The 22432-nt window shown below is 46.7% G+C and overlaps 1 protein-coding gene across 1 annotated transcript in view; it reads left to right on the forward strand.

Annotated features, from left to right (window-relative positions):
• Positions 1-22432, forward strand: part of MAP4K5 (mitogen-activated protein kinase kinase kinase kinase 5) — a 604667-nt gene that overhangs the window by 479474 nt on the left and 102761 nt on the right. Inside the window, exons 27-28 of the mRNA XM_069208688.1 lie at positions 5648-5751; positions 20482-20659. Coding sequence (XP_069064789.1) covers positions 5648-5751; positions 20482-20659 — 282 coding nt within the window. The remainder of the gene's footprint in view (positions 1-5647; positions 5752-20481; positions 20660-22432) is intronic.

Raw genomic sequence — 22432 nt, forward strand, 5'->3', positions numbered from 1 at the left:
CATACACCTCCTGCACCTCTCCCTGTGTCTCCTGCTCTGACTTCCTCTCAGTCAGAGGGTGCATGTACTATACCCGTAACCTTCAAGCCTGGAGCTTGAGCAGGTACACATGATCTCTTTCCAACTGCCACTGAAGGTGACAAGCCTGATACTTCCTTCCCCTCTCCCCTCCACAAAGTCAGTTTGTTCTGGGAGGTGGATCAGAATTTTTACTTGGACTGCTGAACAACCTGTGGACCCCTCGAAGGCACATTCACGCTGGCTAAACAGGGATGTGCGGAGGGCAAAGTCAAGAGATACTTTTTTTTTTGCCTCCAAAATCAGTCTCTCATTAAGTCATGTGTTGATGAGGTTCCTGAAAGGACTGATGAACCTTTTTCCTCAAACTCACATGTATTGCTCCATTGGGATTTGAACTTGGTTTGACTTTCTTAATGGGTGCTGCTTTCAAGCCTTTTCAGTTGTCAGATACATTTATTGACTTCCTAGACAGTTTTCCCGGTAGCTGTTACCTCAGTGAGACATTTCAGTAAGCTGCAGATTCAGACTTTTGCCCACCATTCACATGCTTCTTCCCTTTCAAACTTCTCATTTGAACTACAGTGGCTTTTCTCCTCAAGGCAGTGATCCTCCCCTTCCACGTGGGTCAACCTATCCCTTTACTCACTCTCTATCCTCTACCCACCGAACCTACAAAGAAGAGCATTTGCACTAGCTGGACCCCAGAAGTAAGGTTAGTTATTATTTAGACTGCACCAAAAGGATCAGGTCTGATGACCAGCTCGTCATAGGATATGAGGGAAACAAGAATGGCTAGGCAACCCAGAAGAAGACTTTGTCCCTTGGATACTGCTGTGCATTAAAATGTGCTATGCTGTCATGAAGAAAGAGCTCTCTGAGAGAAACTAGACTCATTCCACGGCAAAATCTTCCATCACAGCTTTAGCCAAAGGTATATGCGTGGTTGAGATTCACAGTGCGGCAACATGAGCTTTCCCCCATGCCTTCGCCAAACACTACTTTTTTTACCCAGAGGTGACAAGGGATGGCCATTGCACTCACTTGGTCTTCCAGGATGTCTTCATCAGACTTTTCATTCAGACCCCACTGGATGAGGGCACCGCTTTGCAGTCTTCAAGATCCCAGGAGTCTGCCGGTTGAAGTATCTTTCAGAAGAAAAAGTTAATTACATGCAATAATGATCTTTCTGAAGGGTACTTCCGTGTACCTGAAGACCCCCCCTTTCTTTTCTGCACCCCTCCCTATTTTGATGGAAGGGTCATAACTCCTGCACAAGTTGTACTTATTGTTCTTAGGCTACGGGCATGACTCCAAGTCCTGCAACCAGTTTGCTCATGTGTTCCAAAGTGATTCAGGACTAATAGGCCGAATACTAAATCACTGAGCACAAGAAGAGATTCTGGGCGAAGCATAGGTCCCACTCCTAACCCAATTACAAGTTCAAGACGTTCAATCAGTTTTCGACTGCATCCTGCAACCCAGTGTCTAGTGAAATCGCACAAGGGTGTCCGTTACAATTGATTCTGCTCCAAGATCTTCAGAATTTGAACAAATTCAACAATTGATCCTGGCATCCCTCAAACTCACTAGGCCATCATCGACCAAGCAGCAAGTAGCGGTTTTTAAAGACCATGCTTTGTGTGGTTCCATCTCCTTCTGACGTGTTCATTCCCCAAGGAACCGCAGGTGCCTCCAGTGAGATTTCTGCTGATGGTTCCACATCTGCTGCAGTCTTTTCACTATGGGGCCCAGTACTGGGCCCACATCCTCAGTTCTAGAGTTGGCAGCTCTAACCGTAAAGCCTTATCCTCTCCCCATTCTCAAGTTTGTGTCTTTTACTCACATCTGTGGGGTTGCCTCTCCCTCCCCGAACTCCTGTTTCTCTTTCTCGCTTATGCTCTCCTCTGATCTTTTTGCTCTCTTTTGCTTCTTGTTCCCCTCCCCACACCCTCTTCACCATTTCCCTCAGTTTTCTGTGTTAATGCTTTATAAAACAAAATGCTTTCATGCTTTGTTAACAATCCATTTCGGATTGTACATTTTAAAAAGGGTATCCACTGCAAACTCAAGCACACATATCCCCCCCGTTAATTATTCAGGCTTTGGCAGAGCCAATAAGTCGCAAAGGAGAGCGATATTGACTTTGCCAGTGTTTTGATTTCCAGCTGTTGCAGTATCTCCAGAAGCAGTAGACTTCCCTCACTTGAGCTCTCTGCACAAGCTGCTGGGACTGAGCTGGTTCACTATCAGCTGCTGTTCTCTCCAGATTAAACTCAAATAATTGTCTCAGTTATACAGAAACATAGTGAACAATGTCAATTAATTTCATTCTGTGTCCCTTGCGCATCAGCAATAACTAGGTTGATTTTGCCCATGCTTGTTTTTCTAAAGTTCTGTACTAACTAGTTGCCTCCTTCACACTGCATTTGTGGATTTAGGTGGAACTGATGTATTTTATGGAAGGAGGCATTCTGTGACACATGGGGATGCCTTACAGACTCCATGAATTTGGGTATTTGAGCACCACTTAGCATCCCTCACTGCTAGTGATGTCTTTACAGATTTAGTTTAAACACAGTGAGAAATATGAAGACATGATGAAGTATCCCTTCAACAGTATCATTACAGAGGTACATTTTCCCCATTCTTCCTGAAATGTATGTCTCACATTGAAGCAACCCAATCTCTCTAATCCCTTCAGGTGGAGTTTTTTTTAAATTCTTTAAACAAACGTCACAAAGTCATGCTCCTTGTAGGGAGCTGGCTCTGTATATACTATATCAAAAATAGATATAGTGTGCACAGAGTCCAGTGGTTCCCCAGTGGCTTAACGGAGGCTAAAGTAGATAAAATCTATTCTCTCTTCTGTGGTAGTGTGGTCGAGCAGCTAGGCTTATCAGGGGGTAGTGCAAAGCATTTGTTGTACACACACAGGCAATAAATGAAGCATACAGTCAATGACTAACTCCAGGCCAGTTGTTTTTATATGGCAAAAATATATTTTGTTACTTTATTTAGTTCCAGTCTCCGGGGGTTAGGATGTCCACAGGTTGGGGTTCAAGTTAACCCCAAACACCCACCAACATAGGGCTGGCCAGATGCAGAGGGCAAAGATGATGCATGATTTGAAATGGAGTCCTGTAGAGACTGTGGGCACTCAGAATCAGGCCTCCTTGCAGGTAAGTACGTATGTCTTCGGGGGGGGTATAGAGGAGCGGTGGTTTGGGGCACCTGGCAGCACCGAACACCCACCCTCCGTGGCAGGGGGGCAGCCAGGTGCAGGGTGCCAATACAGCGTAGGGCTCCCAGGGCTTTCCAATAGGGGGACGCCGGGGGTCACAAAGATGCTACAGGCTAAGTCCAGGGGGTCGGTTCAGAAAACCACCGGCTGGACAAGGAGGAAGACCACCTGCTGGGTGTTGCTGGACCAGTGGTCGGATTCCCCAAGGCCAGGGGGCTGTGAGTGCAGAGGGACCTTTGGACGTCTGGTATCTTCGTTCGGTTCTTCTGTAGTCAGCAGCGGTCCTCTGGATTTAGGCTGCAGTCGTCGTGTTGGGCAGGAGGGGTCAACCCAGGGTGGACACTAGATCAGAATCACCTGGGGACCAGCTGTAGTCGGTTGGGGCAGCTGAATACAGGCTGTGAGCATCGGGTGCAGAGTGGGCAGAACTCGCAGATCTGGGGCGATTCTGGAGTCCTTTGTTGGAATTTCTTTCTGGACAGGGCTGCTGTCCACAGGAGATCTTGGTTCTCTTGGGTGCAGGCAGTCCTCTTGAGGCTTTTAAGAGGTCGCTGGTCCTGCAGGTTGTGTCACCTTTTTGTGGCTGGGTTTCAGAAGCTGGAGACTGGTCTGTAGTGCTAGGGCCATGTCAGTTGGTGTCTTTAGTCTTCTTTGCTGTGCGTCAGCTTAACAGTCCTTCTTTCTTCTGGTCTTCTGGAGGTCGCCAGGAACCTGACAAGCTAGGTTCAGGGAAGCCCTTAAATCCTAGACTTAGGGGCGTTACAGGGGTCAGAAAGGCAGTAGCCCATGGCTACTGTACCTGAGGATGACTATTCCTTCTCGGTGTCCACTCCCTTTGGGGAGGGGGGACACAGACCTAACTCTATTCATCCCTGTCCTCCAAACCAAGATGGAGGTTTTCGCAAGGAGGGGGGGGTCACTGCAGCTCTGGGCACACTAGGGGTGGTCCTAGCTGAAGTGGTTACTCCTCCTTGTTTTTCCTAAACTTTCCTGCCAGACTTGCCACCAAAAGTGGTGCTTTGTCCGGGGTGCAGATATCTCCCTGTGGCACTGTAAAAGTAATAGGAGGCCTGAGTCTTTGAGGCTCACAGCCAGGCGTTAGTGTTCCTGCAGGGGGGAGGTGAGAAGCACCTCCACCCAGTGCAGGCTTTGTTTCTGGCCACAGAGAGCACAAAAGCTCTCACCCCATGTGGTCAGAAGCTCGTCTGGAAGTGGCCGGCTGGCACAGACCAGTCATCCCTGTACTAGACGTTTGGCTAAAATACAGGGGGCATCTCTAAGATGCCCTCTGGGTGCATTTTTCACTAAATCCAACACTTGCATCAGTGTGGGTTTATTGTACTGAGAATTTTGGTACCAAACTTCACAGACTTCAGTGAAGCCATAATGGAGCTGTGGAGTTCGTAATGACTACCTCCCAGTCCATATACTCAGAATGGCCACACTGCATTTACAAGGTCTAAGAATGGACTTAGACACTGTAGGGTCATTTTGCTCTTGCAACTATGCCCTCACCTGTGGTGTAGTGCACCCTGCTGTAGGGCTGTAAGGCCTGCTAGTGGGGTGATTTACCTATGCCACAGGCAGTAGTTTGTGGGCATGGCACCCTGAAAGGGGTGCCATGGCAACTTTGTCTTTTACTCCCTACCAGCACACACATGCTGCAATGGCAGTGTGTGTGTGCTTGGTGAGGGGGTGCCCCAGAGTGGCATAATACATGCTGCAGCACTTTGAGACCTTCCCTGGCCACAGGCCCTTGGTACCCTGGGTAAATTTTACAAGGAACTTAACTGTGTGCCAGGGGGTTGCCAATTGTGGAAGCAGTGGCACATGTTTAGTGAAAGAACATTGGTGCTAGGGCCTGGTTAGCAGGATCCCAGCACTCTCTGTCAAGTCAGCATCAATATCAGGCAAAAAGTGTGTGTGTGGGGGGGTGGGTTAACCATGCCAAAAAGGGCACTTTCATCCTCTCCTCAGTTATCCTTGCCATTTTGTCATGTGTGTCTCATGCTAAAACGTCAGTTTCTGGGTTGTTGAATTTACTGCACCATTATTTCCGATTTGGAATCAACCAGAGCTTACCACATTAGCTCATCTCATTGGATGATCTATCTCACATATACATTACTCAAGCCTTACCATCATTGTCAAATTTCTTAATGAATTTGGTTAAGTATTTTGGCAATGCTGTGGAATCTATCTGAAAAGTGTTGGATGCATCATAAAAGCACCAAACTATTTATCTTCAGTGCTTTTTGTGTCATGTGCATGGAAGTGTTCCTGAAATGGCCTTCTCTTAAAAAGATACTTCTTCTAATATTAATTATTGAAAGATGATACCTTTGCATAACCACAATTGAATGAAACCTCTTGGTTTACTTTCAGTGAGAAACCCGTACACAGGGCACAAGTACCTCTGTGGTGCTTTGCAATCTGGGATTGTTTTGCTACAGTGGTATGAACCGATGCAAAAATTCATGTTAATTAAGGTATGTTTTTTTTCTTGTCCAATACAACCCCTTATATTATTTACTTCGACGTGTTGCAGAACAGTTAATGCAATTGTGATATCATTAATGTTGAAATTGTTAGGTTTTTTTTCTTGGCATTGTGTGCCATACATCATTTTAATGCCTGTTGTTTAAGTGTACCTCTTTTGACCTTTTTGCTATTTACTGCATTCAGTATGACTTTAGACTTCCCGAAGCACAGTCATTATAAATGTCCAATAGCTGGTATTATTAATCTATTCATAATGTGCTTGTATTTGACTTCAAGATTAGTGTTTTATCTCCGAAAACCACAAACTTGCTGTATTCTAAAGAGAAGTGGCAAGACTGTCCTAATATTGTAATCCCTTCTTTCGGATGGCTGCATGCTACTCTGCTTAAGTGTGACTCCAAGATTCCACTTTAAGAAATATCAAGGATCCATTATAGAGTGGCCTCAGGTGAAATCCATTCCATTTGGTCTGTACTGTTTAAGCCGTGAATCCAGAACTATGGAGACATTTCTGGTATTTGTTATTTTTTTAATGATGTTGAGGTTTTTGATTTCTTTTGCTTCCCAAGGTTTCAGGCTTGAAACCCTATACCAAATGTCATTGAGATGTTGGTAACTAATACTTATTCATAGTGTATTTGGTGATTGAAAAGAATAATGATGTACCAGTGGGTGAGCTACATTCTGAATGATCCTAAAGCATATGGGGTGAAGAAGTTAAAGCTATTCGGGGCGTCTGGTATAGAGGCTGGCACAAAATTCAGTTCTAGGCCTCACATGTAGGTTTCCTTATCAAATATCCCTAAAGAGACAGATAAAAGACAAGTGCTCCACATCTTGTCATGACAACAAGGAAAAAAGAAGTAAGATTATTAAGACGCCTCCTCAAAACCTATTCCAGTATGAAGAGGATACAGCTGAAGGCTCAGGCAACTTTTCCATCTTCTGCTGCATCACAAGACTAGGAGGGTCATTCTGACCCTGGCGGCCGGTGGCCGCCAGGGCCACCGACCACGGGAGCACCGCCAACAGGCTGGCGGTGCTCCAACGAGCATTCTGACCGCGGCGGTTCAGCCGCGGTCAGAAGCGGAAAGTCAGCGGTCTCCCGCTGACTTTCCGCTGCTCGTGTGAATCCTCCATGGCTGCGGAGCACGCTCCGCAGCCATGAGGATTCCGACCCCCCCTACCGCCATCCTGTTCATGGCGGGAAAGCCGCCATGAACAGGATGGTGGTAGGGGGGGTCGCGGGGCCCCTGCCGTGCCCATGCCAAAGGCATGGGCACGGCAGGGGCCCCCGTAAGAGGGCCCCGCAAAGTATTTCAGTGTCTGCCTTGCAGACACTGAAATACGCGACGGGTGCCACTGCACCCGTCGCACCTTCCCACTCCGCCGGCACGATTACGAGCCGGCATCCTCGTGGGAAGGTCGTTTTCCCCTGGGCTGGCGGGTGGTTTTTCAGCAACCGCCCGCCAGCCCAGGGGAAAACTTGTAATACCCGCCGCGGTCTTTTGACCGCGGCGCGGTATTTTGGAGGGCGGCATCCTGGCGGGCGGCCTCCGCCGCCCGCCAGGGTCATAATGAGGCCCTAGGTGTAGTGTTTCTAACAAGCTATGTTTGCAATTGCTGCCATTCAGATATGTCTTGCACAAGCTCAAATTTCCTTTTGGTCTTTAGACCTCATTTGTGATTTAATGCCTTTGGAGTCATTGTAAGACAAGGACTCTTTGAGTTGACATGCATTAAATTAATACCTTACTTATATTCAGTAAAGACTGTAATTGTTATTCTCATGGATCCCATTCCACCTCCAGGGTCCTCCTTTTTGGGCATGGCTCTGCTCTATTCTCTGGTAAAGACTTTCTTGTTTCTAGTAGTTTTGGCTCTGTCTTTTACCTTGCCCTCTAGGCAGCAGGTAAATGGGGTGCAACTGATTTGGGGGAAGTGACATGGAAATATGCAGTTGCAGCATCACTTCTAGGACCGATCTTGGTGTCTCTGTATCCTGGTGCTGGATGCTTTCATTGCTTTAAATTTTTTGGCATGTAGTCTGATGCCTAACCATACATCCAAAATGAGATATCTACTAAATTTTTAGAATACATTTAAAAAAGGACAAAATGTGTTTCTCTTGTTCTTTATTTTAATGACTGTGAATTGGATTTTCTCATTTGGTTCTGTGACTCAGACACATTGCTTTGAGCTTCCTAGTTCAGCTAAAGATATGCCAGATTCTCCCTGACTTCCAAAAGACTACAGAGCTCTTGCCAACATCTATGTAATGCTTGGGCTTTCCACCTAAAAGGCTAACATTTGAAGATTTAAAAGTGTTTGAAGAATGTGTACATACTATTTCATTTTTTCAGAAAATGTTGAGATATAGGGCCTACACTTGGCTTTGGAAAGTGGTACTGCCATGCTCTTGCTTTGTTTTTGGCAACCATTTGATTTTCCTCTACTGAGTTGACAACTATGCAAGCCCTATGCTGGTGCTCGTTCTCATTTCTGGTTGTTGATGACATCATTGACTAACGCGGATGACAGCGTAAATCTAGACAAAAAGTACAAGCCTTTTTAAATGTAAACTTTAGGGCAGACTGCCTTCCTTTCTACCCAGTAAATATCCGTCCAGACCTCATAACTGTATTCCATGGTCTTCATTATGCCTGGTGATGTAGGAGGCATATTGCACATGTTGGATATGTAGTTATTAGGCAGACTTCTGAGAGATTGTGTTCATTTTTATCCTGGATGTGTGTGTATACATCTGTCGCTCAAAATAGTGGTTCAGATTTGTATCAAGCTGTTAATGTACACCTTGGGCTTCTCAGCCTGTCTTTACACTCACCTTTGCACTTTCATTGAAATCTGTGTACCTACTGGCTTGATTTGAAGTTAGAATTCAGTTGGCTTTTTCCCATTTTAGTTTTGCCTTCCTGAGTGTTGTGGCCACGCCGTGCAGTCTCCCTAGCTGTAGAAGCGGATGCAAGTATCTCTGAGACAATACACATAATACCTGACTAGTTAGAATGGTCTGACTGTGGGTTCTGAAATCGATAAAGCCTAGCCAGCTATTCGGACAATTTAGGTAAGAATTAGAGCAGCACACAAACTATCAAATGTGGTAGATGCTCAGATTGACTATAAAATCCTGCCTCGTTGTTGTTGGCTGCACAGTGTGGAGGCCTCTGCAACAGCATGGAAGAAGAGGGCAAAAGGACTAGAAGTGGAACTTGTGTGTGGTTAATCTGTTCCTCCACAATGAGCCTATGTCTGGGAAAGCCTCTAGTGTCAGCTTGCTTCTTGCTGCCTAACGAGCTGCAGTGCATATTTTCATGCAACCAACTATTTTTATTCTCCTTCATGTCTTCATAGCACACTCTCCCGGATCAAAATTGGTAACAACTACTTTTATTAGATGGGTACTGCTTAACTTCTGATATTTATAAAGCATGCCACCTATGATTCCAGTCATGCATTTCACAAGCGTTACTGTGTGGACTCTAAAACTAGAGCTGCTGCTATGTTTGACATAATGCAGTGAGGACTTTTTGGACCAGAGTTGGTCCTCCTGTTTTTAGTTTAATTTTATATATCATATTTTATGCATTTTAGCTACACTGCTTTTAGCAAAAACATTTTACACGCAATTTGTGCATGATATTCTTCTAGGAATATCTGGTACGAATTTCTTGTTATGATAGGCGTTGCACGACATGTCATCAGTACTTTCTGTTCCAGGCTAGGAACATTGTACACAATATCCTAGTTTCGTGTGGTACTGTTCAGGAGACAGCTTATAACATCTAGACACAGCACTGCATCAGAGCTGTGCTTCCAATACAGCATGGCTTTATTATATAAACAGTGCACTGATCCGTAAGGGGAAGAGGGCACTCCATCCACGACCGTCCTGGAGCGAATGCTATGTTTGACATGCAGCTCTGCTAGCACTAATCTTCCAGCTCCTGAGAGGATTGCCATCTATACTTCAGGCCTGACTTTATCTTCAGGTTTTGGGCTGGGGCTAATCCCTTAGATCGGGCCAGGCAGAAGGGTACATCTTCTTTGCTCTCAATGTAGTCTGAGGGTTTGGCAGGAACCTCTAGGACTTCTAGAACACATTTACCATGGTTGGATTTTTCATCGTCTTTACCATGTTTTAGTTTATTATGCTGCCTAATATGCTTGGTTTCATCTGCCTGTCACAGCTCATTCACTTTATATGCAAGATTACGTTTGTTTCAATAAACATATTGAAAACTCAGTTTGTTTCTCTTTTGTGTCTTCGCCTGGGCATGCATGACTAAGACAACAAAAGAATGATATCTATTTCCACTACTTCCCTGAGGATTCAGAGTGTCATCTTTAGGTTGCCGCAATCACCTTAAAACCTTATAGGTTCAGGTGAGGCACTGTGAGCTAGTCAAGAATTGGCCGACAGTTTCTGATGGTGTGAATGGACTTAGTCCCGCACATTCTAATGTTCTGCCATCCTAAATATGCAGTGCTATTATCTTAGTAGGAACCATATAACAATAGCAGTATGGTAAAATGTCCAATAATGTGAAGCATATTAAATTCATGTCTCTCAACGTGGAGATTCTGTATTCAACACAGTAGTCATAGAGGGGATACTAGAGTGTCATTCTAGACCAGTGATACTCGAAGTACAGCCCTGGGGCCACATGCGGCCCTCCTAACCTTTACATGCGGGCCCTGGTTGAACAGCAACACTAGGCTGCTGTTTGCTTCGCTAAGCAAGGGAAGGTTCTCCACCCAACACTGTCCGCTCTGCGCCTTCATCTGTGGAGATTGAGCGGTGCCAGTTGACAGCCTTCGACCTCCCTCCTGAAGTCTGTCAAGTTAATCTAGCAGGCAGGCGTCCCTCCACTAAGACGGTATATACCTGCTGTTGGAAACATTGTGTAAATTATTATAGAGAAAGATCTATTGATCCTCTTTCTGCTTCCCTCTCTGACATTCTTCTCTTTGTCTCATCCCTTGCCTAGCAGGGCTCTGCCTTGGGCACTCTTAGACGCTATCTTTCCGCCATTTCGTCGTTCCTTTGTGTGCCTGATCACCCTTCATTATTCAAATCACCTATTGTACATAGATTTCTCAAAGAGCTTTTACATATGTATCCTCCTACGCCTTTTCTATGCATCAGTGGGACTTAAATCTGGTTCTCACATTTCTTATGCCACTTCACTACTGCCCCCTCCGGTTGCTCACTATCAAAACAGCCTTCTTAGTGGAGATAACATCTGCCAAGAGTGTGAGTTAGATGCAGGCTCTTCCATCTAAGCCGCAGTATCTCACCATGTTCCCAAACAAGGTGGTACTTAGAACTCATGCCTCTTTCCTCCCTAAGGTGGTGACCCCATTTCACCTGGGTCAGAACATCACCCTGCCCACCTCTTTTGCTCCAGTGCATCCCTCTAAAAAAGAGGAGCGACTCCACCACATGGACTCAGAAAGAATGTTGTCATTCTACCTTGACTGCACAAAAGGGTTCTGGGTGGATGACCAACTCTTTGTGGGGACTTGCGAGCAAAGAAAGGTCAGGCAGTGCAGAAGCGAACCATTTCGCGCTGGGTCGGTCTCTGCATTAAGATCTGCTATGCGCTGGCCACAAAGCAGCCTCCTATGGCTTGAGAGCTCCTTCCACCTGGGGCACGGCTGCTACCACTGTGTTAGCACAAGGTGTTCCAGTCCTGGACATCTCTCAGGCAGTGATATTGATGTCCTCGCACACGTTCGCAAGATATTACTGCCTGGACAATCAGGTCCATAGAGATTGGCACTTTGTCCGTTCGGTCCAACAGGACTTTTTAGTGTGAGAAGATCTGTCTGCAGCCCACCCCCAGGATGTTCTAGGCTTGGGTATCTATTCTAAAGTTAAGGAATCTGTAGCTAGAAGTCTCTGTCAGATGTACAAGTTACTTACCTGCAGCAACGCATTATCTGGTATCTAGCTGCAGATTCCTTACACCCACCCATGCCTCCCCGCTCTGCGGGCATGTCTACTAGGGTCAAGAATTGTCCCTTTTAGGGCCCTAGATTTTTGCACAGACAAACTGTTAGTTCATTCCATGGCTCTGCACTTCTGGCGTGGACATTTGTGGAGAAGGAACATACACACGCATGGGTGGTGCCTTTATAGGTGACTGACGTCGCAGTTGGCTCCGACGACGCCATACGGATCCTAACAACGCCACCTGACAGTGCGCACAAGGGTATTGCTCAGCAAAAGTTCTGGAGATTCCAAGCTAATGCCAGGAAATTCTAAAGGTTAGGAATCTGCAGCTAGATAGTCTCTACCAGATAATGTGTTACTGAAGGTAAGTAACTTGTTCTTTGGTGTTCTCCTTGCATAAACCGGTTTACTCCAGTGCAGGATCCCCTGCCTCCTGCTCTGGCGTAAAGCCATACAAAGGACAGGGGAGTGGCCACCACCCTTAACAGCTCCTCCCCTAGGGAGGTGCCCAGAGCTCTGGCCACTTGGTTCTGTCATCTTGGAAATAGAATAAGCAGAGGTCCCCGGGTGCAGCTGACTGGTTAGTCTAGGTGGGTGACATCCCCGACACATCCCCCGATAGGTGGGTCACTGCAGTAAGTGTCCAACCCCCTTCCTGGGTTACTTAAGGGATCCCCTGTGGGCAGGCCCTAGATTCGTCTCTCGAACCATCTCTGAAAGTGTCTGAAGACTCTTCTGCAAGACACTTCTGCAACTGGGCACTGGAACCACTGCTGGACTTCACCAGGACCCAAGGCAAGACTGCACCTAGTAGGAGGACTCCTACTGCACCTTTGTACTGGTGCATTGCAAGGACTCTGCCACCTCAGTGGCCATACATCCTCCAGAGTCCCAGGGACTTTGCCTGCACTTAGAAAAGCAAACATGTCACTTGGAGGGAAGGAGTCACTCCCCTGCATCTGCAGGCCCCTCAACAACCTTTTTATGGATCCTGCTGTCCCAAGGATTCTCGAAGGCTCTACAACACAGTTTGTGGTTATGTGGCCATCCAGAGGTCTGACCTGTCTTTATTGCAGCTGAGAAATCTGAGGTCCTGCGCCGGTGCTGCCTGGCCTGAACCCCTGTGCACCGTGTCTGTTTGTCGTTGTCCAGGCTTGTTGGCTCTTCAGTCCAGAGACCTGCTAGCTCCAAGAAGCCCCCTCCTCCAGCACTATACAGCTCCAAGAATGACGTACTCTCTGCATCTCCTGCGACGTGAGCACCCCTTTTTGCTGTACTGCTGAGGCCTCCCTGCGACTCCCTGTGCTTGCTGCCAAAGGGTCCTGCTGGGGACTGCAATGATTCCTACAGGCTCTCCTGCTTGCTGCGGGCTGGCCCTGACTTACCTGCAAAGGTAGAGTCTCCTGGACCTTGCTGATCACCAAAATTCTGCTACACTCCGTGCAATGCTTTTTTTGCATTTGCCAAGGCTTCTTTGCTGACCACTCACCCCTCTGCAATCTGACGACCGTCATGGGACAGCTCATTGACAACTCCTTAGATTCTCCTGCATCGCCTGGACTCCACAGCTGCACTTCTTTGACCACTGTCCAACAGAAAAGCATCTTCAAGAAGGGTGGGCATTTCCCCCTGCACCGCCTGGGTACCCCTGGGTAATCTAGACTCGGTCCCCTCTTTCGTTAGGTCCTTTTCTTCTGGAATCCACGTCTGTGTTCCATCGACCTGGTCCACAGGTCACAACAGCAGTTGGACAACCAAGGTCCCCATTGACTTTAACAGGAGGTTCCGACACGACTTCACCCCTATTCACCTGGGCTCCCTGGTGTGGGTACTCCACTTTTCTGGGTATCCACGGGTTGGGACATTTTTGAACCTACCTAGTCCCAATGGGTTTCCTCAGAGTCATCTGGAAAAAGGTCCTAAAACTCAAAAACTCCAATTGCAACTTCCCAATGTTATCCTGTGTACACTGACCCGGGGTTACAACTTTGCACACGGGTGCCTGGGGAAACCTAGCTACTTAACTTTGGTGTTTTAGTGCTTCCCCAGACCGAAGGGTCCTTGGGTGTTAGTTTAGGTTTGTAGTGATTTTCACATAACATTTTTTTAGTACATGCTTTGGCCCCACTATAGAGGTCCATGTTATTTTATGCTTTTGCATACCTTTTTTTCGGAGAATATGTTTGTATGTTCACATCTCCAGTTAGGAGATATACCAAAGTTAGTTTAGTGTATGTGTTCAAATAAATAATACATTATTATTTTAACACTGGTGTGATTCTTTCCTGTGTGTACATCACAGACTGACCTGTGTGGTATCTGTAACTGCTTTACACCTTCCTGCTCTCCACAGCTACCCTTTGAGAGCTCTGGTTATCTAGAACCTCTTACACTATCGCTAAGGGTTGCCTAGACTCAGTACAGGGCTCAGTACATAGGCCTTACCTAAAAATGAGCACCATATACTGAGCCAGCTTCCTATACATGCCCCTCATTTAGGGCAGTCTCACTCTTCTGGCGAGCCTTCAGGCCCCATCGAGTTCAGCAGCTTTGGCGCTGATGGGCTCTCAGGAATCAAGCCCTCGACCTTCCCCATCACCGGTCCCGATGCAGACACTCGCGGCCCCATCCCCATTGTCATCCCTGACTCTGACACGGACCCTGATTGGTGTCATCTGACTCAAGCACCCGCAGGAGCTTTGCCTCCTCGTTTGGATCCTAAGCCTTATTCTGTTGGGTTAGGCCTCGAGGAAGACTGAGAAGGGGTGCTGGATTCTTTAGAATACCAGCCATATGAAGAAAAATTGGACTGGCGTGGAGACATTTGTGAAGCCAGTGGACTGGACACATCTCCTGCGACTGGTATGCTTTCTCCCCTTCACCTGTGGATATGGAGGAAGGAGCTTCTTATGCTGTGGTGATGAGGCGGGCGGCTGATGTCCTGGACCTTCAGCTACCCACCGTGGCTGTCAAGACTCTACTCTTGACAGAGGTGCCGCAGTCGGAAGCGTCCACCTCCGAAACCCTGCTCCCGTTCAGTGATGTCCTCACTTACATCCTTCTGGGGACCTGGTTCAAATGCAGTACTGGGCTCCTGTGAATAGGAAAATTGCCGCCGCTGTTGCTCGGCACAAGGAGACCCAGGTTTCCTGACCCAGCACCCTACTCCTGAGAGCTTGGTGGTCCAAGCCTCTACTTCCCATGGCGCGTTACCTATTCCTCCCCTGGATAGAAAATCCAGGACGTTGGGTTCATTTGAGAAGATGTTTTTTTCTGCCAGCCTTGCATTATAGTCTGTGAACACTGCATGCCTTTTGGGCTGTTATTCCCACACGCTATGGGTACGGTTGCGCAAGTGCTGCCAGAGGTCCTGAAGAGGGCCTGGGCTGTACTCTCTCAGGCTGTTGCCAACGGGGAAGGCACATGAAAGATTTGTTGCTGACTGGACACGACCATCTCACTAGGTAGAGTGGTTTCTACAACTGTGGAACTGAGGTACCACGCCTGGCTGAGGACATTGGGCTTTTCGGGGGATGTCAGAGTTTCTTTGATTGACATGCCCTTCGATGACACCAGTCTCCTTGGAGATGAGGGAGATTTGGCGCTTGAGCACATCAAGGATTCTCGTGCTAAGGCCAGGTCTGTGCGCATCGCGGTGGCCCCTTGCACGCCCCTCATCCTCCCACCCCCCAATTCTGCCTTTAGCTCTTTTCGTGGCCACGGAAGGGGCTATCAACCGCACCAACTTCTGTCGAGCCACTGTGTTGTGCATGCTGCCCAGCCTCTGCCTGGTCGAGGGTGTGGGAACCACCAGCCTCGTGCTTCAGGTGGACAGACGATCAGTTCTCCACCCCACCCTTCAGCACCCTCAAAACCCTTCTAGTCAGCCTCTTCCACACCAAGGGCAACCAGTTGGCGGTGGAATTCGCCATCACCTGCCTCACTTGCAACCCTTAACAAGACAGTTGGGTTTTGCTGAACGTCTGAAGGTGCTACAACCTCCCCTTCAAGATTGCCACTTCAACCATACCACCACCCTTTGACTGGAAAATGGAGAATCATATGTCCCTTTTCCATGAGGAAGTTATGGCTCTCTTGGGCAAGGGAACTATAGAGTGGGTTGCAATGACAGAAGTAGGCTGTGGATTTTAATCCGGTCCCCAAAAAGGACAAGGGCCTTCGCTGTATTCTAGACCTGTAAGCCCTCAATCTCTACCTCAAGAAGATGTTCAAAATACTCATGTTGGCTCAGGTCTTGTTTCCCCTAGACCTAGGAGACAACTCCATCAACTGACCCATCTTTAGGATAATGAGAGATGTCGTCAGGAAGAGGTTCAATCTCTGCTTCTGGAAACGCACCAGTAACCATCAGCATGATTACATCAGCCCTGTCACAGTAGAGCTTGAGGCAGTTCACATGAATCATCCTCTTGGGGGTCCCGCTAGTGCCAAGGTCTACCAAGTAGGGGACCTCACTCTTTCCTTCTAGGATAGGGTAAAGGCCACTCCATCAGTCCTGAAGTGCCCTGGGAGCCGCAGACTCCAGAATCCATACCTTCTGCCCTGGTTTAAACTCCACCAGTGCAGTTTTTTGGTCCGATCCCTGCTTCTGGAGCTGTTGGCTGGCCTCAAGGATTTTGGATGCCTTTTCCATGTGCTCAGCCATCCATGAGCGGAGGCCAAGCACATAGTCCACCACATCTTGTCTAAGCTCATGGAGAAGTCTCTTTCAACCTTCCTTGACAGGTGTAAGTTGTCCCCTAACAGAGAGGTCAAAAAGAAGTTCAAAAGGGAAAAACTTTACTCCCTTCTGAGGCACCTCTCTGAAGGCGAAAAGCAAGCATGGCAGGAGGACATCCCATCTCTGTTTGAGTTTTTCAGGGAGCCCCATGATCATGTCCTTCAATGTCTTCTTGAACCTTTCAACAAGTCCATTGGTTTGTGGATGGTATGGTGTGGTGAACTTGTAAGTCACCCCTCACTCATTCCACATGTGTTTAGGTAAGCTGACATGAAGTTGGTGCCTCTGTCAGAAATCACCTCCTTAGGAAACCCTACCCTGGTAAAGATACCAATAAGGGCCTTGGCTACTGCAGGAGCTGTTAGTAGACCTAAGAGAAATTGCTTCAGGGTATCTGGTAGCATGACCTACTACTACCAGTATGTATTGATTTCCTGAAGCCCACAATGTCCACACCAACCTTTTCAAAGGGACCCCCTACCGCAGGTAGTGGAATGATGGGGGCCTTTGGGGTGGCCACCTGCCTTACCACTCGCTTGGCAGGTGACAGAGGAGTTACAAAACTGCCTCAGCTTTCGGGACATATTGGGCCAGTAGAAATGGCTTACAAGCCTATTCCACATTTTTGTGTGTCTGCCTCAGGCCTTCAATAGTGGGACAGGTTTTCTGTCCCTAGCTGGTCTCTTGAGGGTCCCCCTGGGCCCAAGAACTGTAGCTGATGAGGATCCAGCTCCATGGACTCATTTCCCTGATAGGATAAGACTTCTTCCTGAGAAAGGAGTCTTGGTTTTGTTGCTGTGTAGGAGCTGGTCCCCCAGTCTTTCTGACCTTTTTCTTGGAAGGTTGGGCCATTATTCTAGGCTCCAACACTTCTTTTTCACCCTGTGCTAGACTTTGTGCTCTAGTTTTCATACACACCAGTTCAGGGATTCCCAGCATGGCTGCATGTGTTTTGAGTTCTACCTCATCCCAAGCTAAGGACTCCAGATCTTTCCCTAGCAAACATTCCACTGGGATTGCAGAAGAGACCACTACATGTTTCAGGCCAGTAACTCCTCCCCAGTCTAAGGTCACGATAGCCACAGGATAGACCTTAGTTACATTGTTAGCATTGGTGACTGGATAAGTTTGTCCAGACAGATAGTGTCCTGGGGAAACCAGTTTTTCTGTCACCATGGTGACACTAGCACCTGTATCCCTCAGGGGTTCTACTTTTGTCCCATTAATCAAGGGGTGCTGTCTGTATTTGTTCATACTAGGGGGCCGAACAGCAAGAGTGGCAAGATCTACCCCACCCTCAGAGGCTAAAAGTAGCTTTTGTGAACACTGATTTGCTCTGGGCACACTGTTGATCCGACCTAGAGACTGGCTATACCAGTACTAACTAGAGCAGTGCTAGGGGGATAATTTTTGGGAAAGGCCAAGTGTGCAGTTTGGTGTCAATGCTGTTAACAGGTAAAACACCAGGCCTTTTGGGGATCAAAGTTTTTACCCTTGTGAAGAGGCCTGGGCCCAACTTCCTGAGCAGGTTTTTGGTGCCCTTGAGAAGACTCTTTACTTTTATCTTTAGGTGTCTCACCACTCTTCCCTTGGGGAGGCTTGGTAACCCCTTTCTTTTGGTCACCTGTAGTGGAAGTCTTGGTAATTTTAGTCTTGACCCAATGGTCTGCCTTCGTTTTCATTTTTTGGGGAGAAACTGGACCTAGGTCTACCAGATATTGATGTAACGTCATTAAAGCAGTTACTTAAAAGATGCTCTTTCACAAATAAATTATAAAGCCCAGCATAGTCATGCACTCCACTGCCAGTTATCCAACCATCTAGTGTTTTCTCTGAGTAGTCTACAAAATCAACCCAGGAGGGGCTCAAGCTTTTGCTGCGCCCCCTGACCCCAATTCTATACTCCTCAGTGGTGAATCCAAATTCCTCAATCAGGGTATCCTTCATGTGGTCATAGGATTCAGCATCTGCACCAGTGAGTGTGAGGAGTCTATCCTCGCACTTAATAGTGAACAGTTCCCAAAAGAGAGCTCTCCAGTGAGACTTTAAATTGTGAACCAGTTGGTGATGTTTTCACCTTCCTCATACTTGGAGACAATGTCTTTGGGATTTTAAGGGTATCCGAATGCTCTCTGTCCCTAGCTGTTATATTGCTGCCACCATTAATGGGTCCTAAGCCCATTTCTACTCTCTCCCTTTCTATAGCCAGGAGCTCTCTCTCCATCAGGCTAATCTTTTGGCCATCCTTGCTGCCCTCAATGTTCCCAGAGGAACGGAACTCCCCTGTGGGAGACCCAGATCCAGTGAGCACTATCCTTGGAGACAGGGACCATGTGGGAGCCCCAGATCCAGTGAGCACTATCCTTGGAGACCGGGACCATGGGGTCTTGTCTTCCCTAGTTAGGTTAGGAGGGGGGTGTGCAACCTCCTGATCCATACCTTCTTCCCCATCAGTGGGGAGGTCTTCCTCCTCAGCAGGGTGTTCCCTTGTATACTCTGCCAAGAGCGCCTGGAGCTTCACCTTGATAGAGTTGGAACCAGTTTTGATGTTTTTTCAGTCTGCAGAGGGACCTTAACTCTCTCACCCCAAGATGGAGGCAGGGTGAGGTTGAGCTCCACAACCATGTCCTCTGAGCTGCTCATTTTGTTGCTAAAGTTGGGGATTACTTTTAGAAACTAAAAACTACTTCTAGTTGCTAACCCCGAACTCATGTTGAATCTAAAGGCAATTTTGGAATTTGGTTGTGTGATCAGATATTGGCTGATAGGTCCAGCAAATGCAAAGTTGTAGACTCCACAGCTGGCTCTGTATATACTATATCAAAATTAGATATAGTGTGTACAGAGCCCAGGGGTTCCCCAGAGGCTTAAGTAGATAATATTAATGCTCTCTTTTGTGGGAATGTGGTCGAGCAGTTAAGATCATCAGAGGGTAGTGCAAAGCATTTGTTGTAAACACACAGGCAATAAATGAGGCACACACTTAATGACTAACTCAAGGCCAATGTATTTGTATGGGAAAAATATATTTTGTTACTTTATTTCTAGAACCAAAAGGATCTTGTTGCAGGTAAATACATTTGCAAGTAAGTATCAAACATATGTATCAATGGCACTTTGGATTTGGTAAATAAAACCATTTACAGGTAAGTAACACTTTAAACTTTCAAAAATTTACACTGTGCAATTTTCAGAACAGCTGCATACGTGAGTCTCTCACCATTAGGTGTGCATGAGACCCTCCTAAGGACAGTCTACCATTTCTGTGAGTATCTGCCCCCAAAGCATTTTGAAGCACTGCTTCCAACGCACAGTACAGGGACGGCAGCACCAGACGAGTAGGTTCAATATGGAAAAATAAAGAAGTATATTCATGGCTTTCCTAAACACTCAATTACATTGAAGTGCTGCTTATCCTGTACAGCTAGTGTTTTGAGACCATAATTAATTTAGCTGCAAACTCACCACTATCGAGTGAAATAGCAGATTACATTTTTGCACATTTCCTAGAAGTCTCTTTGTTTGGTGCTTGCATAAAATGTGTCTTACTTGAGTATGGAATGAATTGTAGTTCCAAATTAGATTGTGCATACTGTTAATGTCCTGAAGTTGTCAGTAATGCATCAGTAATGCACCAGCTCTTCGGGCAGGGAAAAGACCACTGAATAGACAGATGCCAGTGCGTGGCTCAACCTCTGCCTGTGTACAGGAGGTATTGTAGAAGTTTTCTGATCCAGTCTGGTGCCTAGGAAGGTTCACAAGGTGAGGATTGTGCTGTTTGCCAGAGTATCCTCCAGAAAGAGCAGTATCACGTATTCTTTAGGTTTTGGTACATTTCACACTCTGTATGTGTGAAATATTCAAAGCAGTTGAAATCGGCTGCCCATAAGCTATAGACATGTTGGGTGTTTGGGTATTACATTTCATCCACAGAAAAACACAAGATTGTTGCCTTCACATCATAAATGTTTCACATTTTATTTTAATAATGTTTTTCAGCACTTTGATTTCCCTCTTCCAAGCCCTTTGAAAGTATTTGAAATGCTGGTAATACCGGAGCAAGAATATCCAATGGTTTGTGTTGCAGTCAGTAAGGGGTTCGAGTCAGATCAAGTTGTTCAGTTTGAAACCATCAACTTAAGCTCTGCTTCCTCATGGTTTACAGAAATGGGCTCAGGTATGTTTTAATTATTATTTTTTGTACATTATTTTTTCGTTTACTGTTTTTATTACTGCTCTAGATTCTGAATTTTGAAGTTGTCCTTAATGCGTAGAATGTTCATATTAGTATCTTAACATCCAAGCCAACCGTGTGCACACAGTCTTCAGTACAAAACTTATTGCAGCCATTCTCCCATCCCAAGCTAGATATTGGCAAAGCATCCCTGGGCAGTTGTCTGAGTCTCCTGTTTCTTTGCACACGTTGGTGGGTACTATAAAACAAGTAGACTAAGGTTTGGCTGAGAATTGTTTCAGTTATGTAGTCTAATCATTAAATCCTAAATCATAGTACTTTTTTACTACTCACCCAGTGGCCGGAATCGGCTTCATAAATTTCACATAAAAAATGACTCTTTGAAGAATGAAAATTGAGATCATATTATTTTAAATTTGTTGCTCGTATGAATACGGTTATAATAGCATTTACATGCCCTGTCTGACCTGATGCTGAAATCTGAGATTTAGACTGTCCAAATCCTTATGGAATACAATTTAGAGTTTGGTCGCGGATTCCCTATGGGTGCAGGCTTGTGGTTCGACTCTTCTCAAATGCTCTGGGCTCTGGTGTGTACCTCTTGTTTTTCTGCTCATTGTATTTGCATTTTTAAAAAGTTTTTTTTCGAACTCTTTGGTTGTTTCCTGGACACAAAGTGTCAAATGTTTTTGACTTTGACATAGATCTGCGCTGACATTAGTTTTTTTTCCTTCTGCACCAGTTGATTCTGATCCAGACAAGAGCTACCCCTCTGTCGTTTTTTGACAGAACTTTTTTCAACATTTTGTCAAATTCTGTTTTTAGGAATGTTCCTCCTGGTGATGTTGAGGATATCTTTGTGGAAGACCGGATTCAAGCTGTCTGGCGCCTGTCATTGCGCCATGTTGGTTACAGACTCACACCTCGTGTGTCTGTGATGTCTTGAGTGCAACCACAACTCCAAGGTGTGATCGGACTGCTGGGCCATGGCACTAAAGAATTTGAGGGAGCAGTCCCTGAAGCTGCTAGCAGCCTGGCAGGTGACGTGCACTGCGCAACTCTTAAAAGATATCGGCCTGATCAGGTTGGGGGGGGGGGGGTTGTGAGACCCCTGTAGGAGCCAGAGTCCTCTTGTTCCCATTCCAAATCCTCAGGACATTAGGGAAAGCGGCATAAGAAGCACAAGATGTCGAAGCTTGCTTCAACTTCTTATTGTCCGTTGACTTGCGTGAGGCTGGAACACTGGCGATCAAGACACGGTTCTGCGGAGCTGTCGCCAGGTTTGACTTCATGGCTCCCTGCTACTCCAGGAGCAAGAGTAATCCCTGCTCAGGTAAAACATTTACAAGGCCATGCACCGCACATTTGAGTGGGCTGACCTCTCCAGAGCGCCTTCGGGCCCACAGGTGGCCCCATGAGGTCCCCCGGCTTCAACTCTGATGAGCTCCCATGGATCCGATTTCAGATCAGGACTGGTGCCAGTTGTGCCGCAGGGACCTTCCCTGACACTGTTCCTGACAATGATGGTCCTGGCAGCACCCGCCACATTTGGATTCCCAAATCCAACACAGAACCGGAACAGAGTCGACCAATGCAGATTCCACCGTCAACAGGATCCAAGTGTCCTAGGTCTGCACCTGAGCTCTATTCTGAAGGGTTAGGCCTTGGCAAAGAATGGAGGGGTTTCTTTACCCTTTAGAATACCAGCTAGAAGGCCAAAGCATGGTGCGAGGAACTGGATAATGTCAGTGGACT

The sequence above is a fragment of the Pleurodeles waltl genome, chromosome 9 (assembly GCF_031143425.1).
Source record: "Pleurodeles waltl isolate 20211129_DDA chromosome 9, aPleWal1.hap1.20221129, whole genome shotgun sequence".
NCBI lineage: Eukaryota > Metazoa > Chordata > Amphibia > Caudata > Salamandridae > Pleurodeles > Pleurodeles waltl.